Raw genomic sequence first — 9919 nt, forward strand, 5'->3', positions numbered from 1 at the left:
TGGCACATGCCTGTGGTCCCAGGTACTCCAAAGAATACAGCAAGAAGATAATGACATAGGGAAATGCTTCCTAAAATCACATGTGCACACACTCACACACATGAACCACATGAAGTTTTTAAATTTTTATTAATTAAGATTATATGTGCTTGTGTATGTGTGTGTGTGTGTGTGTATACATGTGTTGTGTTACATTATACCTGGTGAATAACTTAAAAGTATGGGATAATTTTGCCCATAAGTAATTCTTTTTTTGTCCAACCTAAAGCCTAATTCCCAAAGATGAGCCTCCTCTGATCCACTGTGAGGACAAGATGGCTGGCACTTAAACTCTGTTGAAGACACTTTCACTGTACTATGTTGCTTCTTCTTCACACACTCACTTCAAAAATCCAGGTGGAGTTTACCCTACATTGTTGATGACACCTATCATGTTTATTCAGTGGTGCCCACATGAATCTTATCAATCTGGGTCATTTTGAGCCGACCATCATTTTCTGATACCCAGAAGTTGGGTGCCTTCAGAAAGCTAAACTGACCAGCAGGCTACATGGACACCCAGAGCAATGGGTATACTCATGGCTTGTTCAAGAGACTCATTTGAAGGCTTGTTGGCTTTGCTTCTCTGCAGAGAATGGCAGAAGATCCAAACAAGAAAAGGCTGACATTCCAAGGGAAAAAGATGACCTGGATCACTCCTGTGACCCTCAACGACCTTCTGGAGTTGAAAGTTAATTTCCCTAAGGCCCCACTTGTCATGGGGAATACTACATTGGGTGGGTAGATGTTAATGCATGTTCTTTAGCCTAGATTAGGTCCTCAACATCTGTGTCTGTTTAAATTCTTCATAAATACAATTAATTTTTATTAGTGATACCTAAGGTCCTTTAGAATGCTTTGTTTTCTTTCACACATTACTGTGAATTATCAGTAACTGACATCTATTAGCATTTCTTGTCATCCTTTTCTAATTTTTCTAATTACTTTAAATATTTTAAGGACCCAATTTTACATTCAGAGATGAATTCCATCCAGTTTTGATATCTCCACTTGGGCTTCCAGAACTCCATTTTGAGAAAACCACAGATGATGGTAAGCACCTGCATCAAATAAGATATAACCATCGGCTATCAGCGGGCTGCTAGTAATCAACTACATGCAGTGGATAACTTAGAGCACTTTATAGAGTAGCTGACCTTGCTTATATATGTATGCATCAAAGATATTTGTTTTGTGCTTTTTATTTGTCCTTTATGATCTTCCAAACTGACCCACTCAGCCTGGTCACTGATCACTACATTATCATAGGAGCCATAATGATGGGGAGAATGCCACATAGCTTAGCCTGGAGTATGGAGGGGTTGACTGAATGAGAAAATTTAAGACATTTGCTGGCTAGTAGGAAATGTTCTTGCCACGCATTACTTCCAGTGTCACAAATTTACTAGAGGTTCATCACATACACACACACACACACACACAATCTGGGCCAAAACATTTGAAATGTAATAGTGAACAACAACCTGATTTATTCTTACTGTCTTTACAATTTACCAAGGGCTTTCACATCTCTTATCTCTTGATCCTTAGGGCAAAGCACGGAGGTAGACACAGCAGGTAGCTTTGGTATCTTCATTGTTCTCTAGAAAAATACAGAATCCAAGAGCTTATGTAACTTCCCCACCATCTCACAGCTAACATGGGGCCAAGTCGGGACGTAGGTCTGCTTACTCCTTCTGAACAATACACAGAATAAGGCTGTCATATCTTACCATCCACTACTCACACAAAGCATTTGAATAAAAAAAATCTATAAAACTCCAACAAAATAGGACTCTTCCCAATAAGTAAACAGAAATCAAGTGGATAATTTCTTGCTATCTCTTCTAACCTGCTAAGTCAATATGACTTTTTTTTACTATTCCTGTTGAAAAGTCTGTATCAACAAATGCACAGAAAGAGATGAAGCAAGGGGAGGCCAGCCAGGTACGGGAGATGTGAGGAAAGAAAGGGTGAAAGGTATTTAGTTAAAGTGTGGTGAGAGTTGAGGGACAGGGAGGTGAGAAATAAGACTAGATTAGTGATTCAGAACCCTGTCTTCATTACTGCTCCTCCAAGGAGAATTAGACATTATTTCTCTAATTGTCCTTCCATGAAATTTTAATACCATGGATAAACTGTGTATTTGTTTATGGAGAGTATGTGTTTCAGCACTCTATATGTAAAAAGAATACTTTTTTGTTCCTTTGAGGGCAGTATTGTCCTCATTTAGAGTGTGTGAAGTAGACATCACTAGTCAAATCATACTCCTAAGCACAACTGAAACTGAATCTGATCTGCCATACAGGCAGATACCCAATCTTATAGTTTCAATAAGGGACGATCAAAGAAATGGCAGAGGGAGAAAGGAAAATGGGCAATGCAAATTTCGCAGGCCAGTTCTCACTTGGGTTTACTAATCTTCTAAAAGGCTTATAATACCGTGGCTGGAATTTTAATATTTAATCCATGTGTTTAGTAACACCTTAAATTGGGATTAAATGAAGTAGAGAATTTCAGATCTCTGGTTGATATGTGCTAAAATGTATGACGTATGTGACTGTGTACATAACTGAGAAAAGGGATTTGGCACTTAACATTTGGGAATCATGCAAATTGCCAGAAATAGCTCTATATTATCTCTCACTTTCATCATTCTAAGTAAATATGAAAAGAGAAGACTGTTTCCATGCAACCCTGTCTTGTTATCATTCCCTTTAAGTTTATATGCCACTGTCTAATTTTCAGGCGTGACAATAGGTGCAGGATACAGCCTGGCCCAGTTGAATGATGCCTTACATTTTATTGTTTCGGATCAACCGAAGGAGAAGACTAAGACTTTTCGTGCTCTTCTGAAGCATCTGAGGACACTTGCAGGAGCCCAGATTAGGAATTTGGCCGTATGTTCTCTCTTGTTATATAAAATAAACCACAGTTATGGACAGTCCTATAGTTCTGTTCAGTTTAACAAATTACTCTGAAGAAGAATTCCAAGTCTCTACTACATAACTGCGAGTGCATATATGTGTTCAAAATGGAGGTATCACACAACGTATGCAGGGTCTTCAAAAAGTTTGTGGGTATTATGAAAAATTAGGTGTGGATTTCAATTTTATATTTTTTGCAACAAAATAAACTCATCTTTTTTTTTCCTTCTTTTTAGATTTTTGCCGTAGGACATGTGAGCTCATCAGAGAGAAACAGAGACAGTGAGAGGGAAAGTGAGAAATCACCCACAGTGGGGGATGGCCATGCCAGAATCCCTTCTCCTCCATTCTCTTCTGGGATTTTAGGCAAACACACATGCACACCTGGCATGATTTTTCAGGCCTCTGCTCTGGGTCCAGGACTCAAACCACGGTTGATCATGTGGGAGTCTAGCACCGTAACCACCATGCCACCGGCTGGCTCCTAAACCCATCTTTTAATTCTATTTTCCCACAAACTTCTTGATGAACCTTCATTATGGATGTGTCCAAGGCAAGTGGCACATGACGTAGCATGATTATGAAGCTAGAGTCAGCAAATTCTCAAATCCTAATCCCAGCCTGACACCTGTGAGTGGCATTATTCTAGAGAAGCCACTTGACCTCTTTAAGCCACAGTCCTTTGATTTTAAGGCTCCACCACATGGAGTATCTTTAAGGCCCTGTTCAGCTCTCACAGTCTATGTAAAGTGTGTTATCAAAGGTATAGTGAACAGAAATCTACATTTCCAAAATATTCTTTTATATTTGGTTTTCAGACTTTTGCACAAGGTCAATTTCTAAACATGTGTTTTCCACGTGCCTATTCTCAGACATCTCCCGTTGGCTAGTTTATTCGTGTTTTCTTGTTATTTAAGATTTCAGAGCACTTAACTGGTTTGAACTGCTCCGCTCTGACACATCGTGTATAATACAGCAGGATTTGGTGAGGACCGAGGGGTTCTACATTTCTCCTGCTGGTCTCTGGCTCTTCTGCTAATTCTTGGCATCTACTGCATGTTTTTGCCTACTTGATCTGTGGTCCCTTTTCTGAACCATATTGCTCCTCCTCAGCTTGTCCCCCTAATTCCTCCAAAGGCCCCTTGTTCAAGGTTATCAGTGAAGGCTGACGGCAACAGAGATGTGTTCTATCGCAGAGCGGCGCTGCAGGCATGTTAAACGTGAATGCCCCATAGCCTGGTTCTGTGGTTTGCTCAGACTCCAGGCTCTCTACCCTCTCCTATGTTGTTGGACACTTTCTCCCCTTTAGCCATACTCCTCCTTCTTCCTAACCTTCTGGCATAGCCCCCAAATTCCCATTCATCCCCCTTCATGTCTATCTTCATGAGTAAACATGCCTTTCAAGGATCGCTTCTAAACAAAGACAACTGCATCCTAGGATCAGTTCCCAAAGAAATTTTTCCTTCTTTGTTGTACATAGAAGAGGAATATTATCTCAAGCTGCAAGTTTGGGTGAGGTCAGGAATGGGAATTACATTACATATTCTAACCAACTTAGCTGCCCCCCAAACTCTGCTGGATCTTTTTCTGAAGCAAAGAAGAGAATTAAAAACTTACACAAGGGAACCAGCAGTTAGCATAATGGCTAAGTCGCTGGACTTCCATGTAGTCGACTGTGGTTCACGTCCCGGACCCGGTGGCTTAGAACTCATGCCGGGCGCGTGTGCGTGCATGCCCAAGATCCCGAGAGGAAAATGGAGGAGAAGAGATTGTGGCGTGACCATCCCCCCTGGGGGAGGGTGATTTCTCGCTTTCTATCTCTATGTCTCTCTCTGTCTGGCGAACGCACACGCCCTGTAGCGAAAAAAACCTCTCCAAAAAAAGAAAAAATAAAAAAAATACACAAGACACCCATATTCACAATCTCTCATTTGCTGAATAATTAAGTATGACGTATACAACATCATCTTTTTTGATTTAGACGTTAGGAGGACATGTGGTGAGCCGGCCTGATTTTTCTGACCTGAATCCCATATTAGCAGCAGGAAATGCGATCATCAATCTTACATTCAAAGGTAAGAGACAGAACTTCAGGCAATCTATTTTATACTCACCGCTGTCGGTTACATGGTCCCTGATGAACTGGGTTTTATACTCATAGGCTGTATTTATATGACTTCAGACCTAAGGCTGAAACTGTGATCGGTGATCATTCTCTCTAGAGGTTTTGTATCTTATAGATCAGATACTGTACAGTATTTGGCCACATTTATAAGCAGTCCAAATTCCAATATCAATGCAGTTAAAGAAAAATTGACCAGAGGTATCTCTGTGGTTGTAAAAGTTATGGCATACTTCATTCCAGAGTTTCACAAACTTAGAAAAAATTTTTATAAGCCTTTTCATTTTAAATGGAATCAAGCTTGTGGAGTATATTACTCATTACTTCTCTCTATTCAAAGACACCTTTGCTTTGTGGACGGAAAAGAACTTAAACTTAAGGAAATAAGGACAAATGCATATTATTTATGGGACTATTGGTATAAGATGATAAGGTCATTTTCTCTTTGATTGAAAGTATGTATTTTTAAAAATATTAGGGGGCTGGCCCTGTAGCACTGAGCATTTGTAGCAGATCCCACATGGTCAACTGTAGTTTGATTCTTGGACCCACTGGCTTAAACAACACTCCAGGAAGGACCAGCAGGTGGCATGGTGGTTGAAGTGCTGGATTCCCACATGGCCAATCATGGTTCAAGTTCCAGATCTGGCAGCTTGAAAATCAGGAGGAGAAGGGATTGCAGCATAGCCAACCCCCTAGAGGGCTGATTTCTCACTTTCCCTCTCTCTGTCTCTCTCTAGTGATCACATGCCCTATGGCAAAAACTAAACAAAAACTTAAAATAATAATAATAGTAGTAGTAATAACTCACAGAGAGATGTGTGCATACCTAAAATCCTGACAGGATGGAGGAATGGAAGAAAAAGGATGGTGTGTGACCATGCCCAACTGGGGGGAGGGTTCCCCCCACTTCCCTTTCTAGAGCGAGTGCTCTCACCCTCTGACAATACAAAAAATATTGTAAGCATTGTGGCTTACATAAGAAAGTATGGTAAACTGCTTAAGAAAAAAATGTACATATATACATACAAGTGTACTTCAAAGGGATCATGAAAATGGAATTGAAATACAAGTTTATTTTGGTGCAAAATAATTTTTTTCCTTTTTTTTTTCTTATAGGGTGCATGCACTCACCAGAGAGAGACAGGGTTGGGGGAGTGAGGCTTCACCTCCTAGGGGGATGACCATGCCAAAATCTGATTCTCCTCTTGAGATTTTGGGCACACACATACATGTGCCCTGTGTGATTTTCAAGCTGCAGGCTACAGGACTCATACTGCACAGTCAGCCATGTGGAATTCAGTACCTAAACCTCCATGCCCCCTGCTGGCCTGGTGCAAAGTACTTTCAAAATCCATGCATGGTTTTTTCATAATTCATGTTCCCCACAAATTTTTTTGGAGTTCAGGGATCTCACCTCTGTCACTAGCCTCACTTCTAGTATTTTGGAAAGGTCACTTACCTAAGGTGACCCAGCTTGGGAGCTAGAACTAGAACCCTATCTTTTTGCTCTCAGACTGTGCTCTTTCCACCACATATCCCTTCTGTGGCTTGCTGCAGATTCTCCAGTGTGATAAATTCATCCTAATTGAGGTCTTTTTCTCAACAGAAGGAGAACGGCAGATTCCCTTAAATGGCCCTTTCCTTGAGAGAGCACCCGAGGCTGACCTGAAGTCAGAAGAGATCGTGTCATCTGTTTATATTCCCTACTCTACACAGGTATGGGCTCCCTAACACACTGCCAGACCAAAGGAGGCCTGGCTCCCCCTGTGTACTGACAAGTCTTCTGTAGGATCAGTGTCTTCTCTATTTCTAACCAACGGGCTCAAGAGGACTTTTTTGGGCTGCTCCACAGGGCGGGACAAATTCCTAGATGATCATTTGATTTGCTTTCATTTAAGGGCCATATTATATTTTCAGGGTCCCAGATGCTTTTACCTTTGCGGGTCCCTTCCTCCGTAAGGAAATTTTTTAAAAAGGAAATAATATAAAAGATACATGGCTATTTTGTTATAAAGATGAATATAATCCAGACTGCATTCAGTGTTCTATATTCATTATTATTACATTCATTTTTTTTTCCTTTGATTTTAAACAAAATAAAAAATAAAGCATTTCCATGGACCCCGAAGCATTCTGGGCCCTATCTCTCTATTTCAAAGGTGTATCAGTCTTGCAAAAGACCTATCATGTGAGTTGAACTTTTGGTTCAGATAAATATGCATCTTAGTTAAGACTGAATAAATCTATGATAAACATTATTCACAGCAAGTATTCTGGTAAACTGAAAACTCATTATCATAAAGGTACTTTCAAGTCAGCCAACATTTATTTTCCAAATAGTTTAACTAAAATTATTTACTAACCACCTACCACTCTATGCTCATTATCATAAGGTACTTTCAAGTCAGCCAACATTTATTAGCCAAATAGTTTAAATAAAATTATTTACTAACCACCTACCACTCTATATCATGGTGCTAAACCCAGAATATACCACAAGAGGTTTTAAGGCCTGGGATCCTGTCCTTGAAGATCATTTCATCTAACAGGAAGGACTTGAAATGGGTAAAACCTAATCATCTAGGACAGCAAAGGGGTCTTGTCTTTTGGTCTCCAGTGACCAGGAGATCCAGTAAGAGGGAAAGCTCTCAAAAGAAGTCCAAAAGGGGGCGAAGCAGTTGGAGGCCACACATAGAAGATGATAAACTCTGAGTCAGTCAAGAGAGGAAATAGTCATTCCAGGAAGAATTATCTGGGGGTGGAAAGTAAGGCAGATGATAGGTTGGAAAACTATGGGGCAGGGCAGAACCACCCTTTGAAGTGAGGCTGGGGCTTCAACAGGCATATCAAAGAGTTTATCAAATCCCAGTAGATGGCCACTTTTGAAGGCTTTAAAGCAAGGTAAAATTTAAATGAAAATGATATTTTAAGAATATTGATTCATTAGAAAGATAGAGGATAAATAGGTGGGGAAGAGAACAAAGATTGGACCAATTAGGAGGCTAATACAGTAATTCAGATGGGCGGTAGTCATGTGGGTGATGGTTGCAGGAACGGACAGGGAAGTCCCCACCAATCAGGACAGTAGAATAGGTATGACTAGTGTGTCTGGAGCTTCTCACCTGTGCTTTCTCTAGCAAAATGTTCTATCCTTGACAGGGTCCATGCTGGGAAATTTCATCTCTCCCACACTCCACCAACATGCCAGGTACACAAAAAAGGCTTTTCTACTTCATGGTTCTTACATTCCACACTAGTAATGAGAGTTAGTCCAGAGTGACAGGCTAAGACCTATAAAGAATTTTCGAGACCATTTGGTCCTGTGGCTTTCAAGCTTTTCCTTTTTCTTAACAGTAGAACTCTTCAATCAAGTGAAATTTAGGTAGCAATGATAAAAGCAAACCTGTGGTAGTTCAATCTGAGAGGAACTCTGTCCCCTGTTCTCCCCTCATCCCACTTGGCAGCCTTTAAGGCATCATCTGATCAAAAGAACGTCCTTAGTTTAAAAAAAGTAAGATACAAACAGTCACCTGAGTATCGGACCACATGTGGTGACAGAGTTGAAAGGCCTATCATTTAGCAGATAAGCACAGACCGTGGATCTAGACTGCTTGGTTTGAACTCTAGCTTTGTCACTTACTGTGTCAACTTTTACAAGCTACTTAACCTCTCAGTTTCCTCATCAGTAAATTGGAAATGAGTAGAGTGGTTGTGAGGATTGGACATTAGCATATGTAAAGCAGTCACATATAGCCCACCGGGTGGTCAATGACAGTGCCTATGTGACAACTCAGGTCATTCACAGGATCGATTTCATTATTAAACATCGTGAAAATTCTTAAACAGCAGACTGTAGAGGTAAGTTCTCAATGTTCTATGTTTTGCTCTCCAGTGGCATTTTGTGTCAGGACTCCGGCTGGCCCAGCGTCAGGAGAACGCCTTTGCCATTGTCAATGCCGGGATGAGTGTGAAGTTTGAAGACGGCACAAACACGATCAAGGACCTCCAAATGTTCTACGGGAGTGTGGGCCCCACCGTCGTCTCTGCAAGCCGGACCTGCAGGCAGCTCATTGGGAGGCATGTCATAGCACACCTGGGATATGGAACTCGGGCCTTCCTAGTTTTAACTAGATAGCACTTGGGACTTTTTTTCTGATTATAAAATATATGTAATCATCTAGCAAATGTAAGCATGACAGAAAAGCATAAAGTGCAAATCACCCGTAAGTCAGCCCCTTCAAGGTACGATGATTTTTTATTGCAGGCTTCTGTAATAAGACGAGTGCACAAATCACATGGCTTGAGTAGACTTTATCTTTACATTTCCACTTTTAATTAACCTGTAAAATAAGCAAATGACTCTAATACCCTGTCCTAAGATATCTGAAAATGTCCTCAAACCACATAATCAGAATGAAATGTACAAAAAGATTAAACAGCCTTCCTCCTGTCATTCATTATTTTTAGCACGTGAAGAGTATTTTGGGGGGGACCAGCAGTTAGCGTAATGGCTATGTCACTGGACTCCCATGTAGTCAACCGCGGTTTGAGTCCTGGACCCGGTGACTTAAACTCACGCTGGGTGCGTGTGCGTGCGTGCCCAAGATCCCGAGAAGAGAATGGAGGAGAAGGGATTGTGGTGTGGCCATCCCCCCTGGGGGGTGATTTCTCTCTTTCTGTCTCTCTGTCTCTCTCTGTCTTTCTGGCGAGTGCACACGCCCTATAGCAAAAACTTCTCCAAAAAGAAAAGTATTTTTTTAATTCTTTTTTTTTTACTTGCCAGAGAGCACATGAACTCACCAGAGAGTGACAGATGCAAGAGAGAGGA

At 40.9% G+C, this 9919-nt stretch overlaps 1 protein-coding gene across 1 annotated transcript in view; it reads left to right on the forward strand.

Annotated features, from left to right (window-relative positions):
• Nucleotides 1-9919, forward strand: part of LOC102490052 (aldehyde oxidase 4) — an 82980-nt gene that overhangs the window by 28467 nt on the left and 44594 nt on the right. The window contains exons 9-14 of the mRNA XM_006153083.1: nucleotides 632-776; nucleotides 1000-1092; nucleotides 2788-2939; nucleotides 4948-5041; nucleotides 6698-6807; nucleotides 8984-9168. Coding sequence (XP_006153145.1) covers nucleotides 632-776; nucleotides 1000-1092; nucleotides 2788-2939; nucleotides 4948-5041; nucleotides 6698-6807; nucleotides 8984-9168 — 779 coding nt within the window. The remainder of the gene's footprint in view (nucleotides 1-631; nucleotides 777-999; nucleotides 1093-2787; nucleotides 2940-4947; nucleotides 5042-6697; nucleotides 6808-8983; nucleotides 9169-9919) is intronic.

This window comes from Tupaia chinensis, unplaced genomic scaffold (genome assembly GCF_000334495.1).
Source record: "Tupaia chinensis unplaced genomic scaffold, TupChi_1.0 Scaffold000361_2, whole genome shotgun sequence".
NCBI lineage: Eukaryota > Metazoa > Chordata > Mammalia > Scandentia > Tupaiidae > Tupaia > Tupaia belangeri.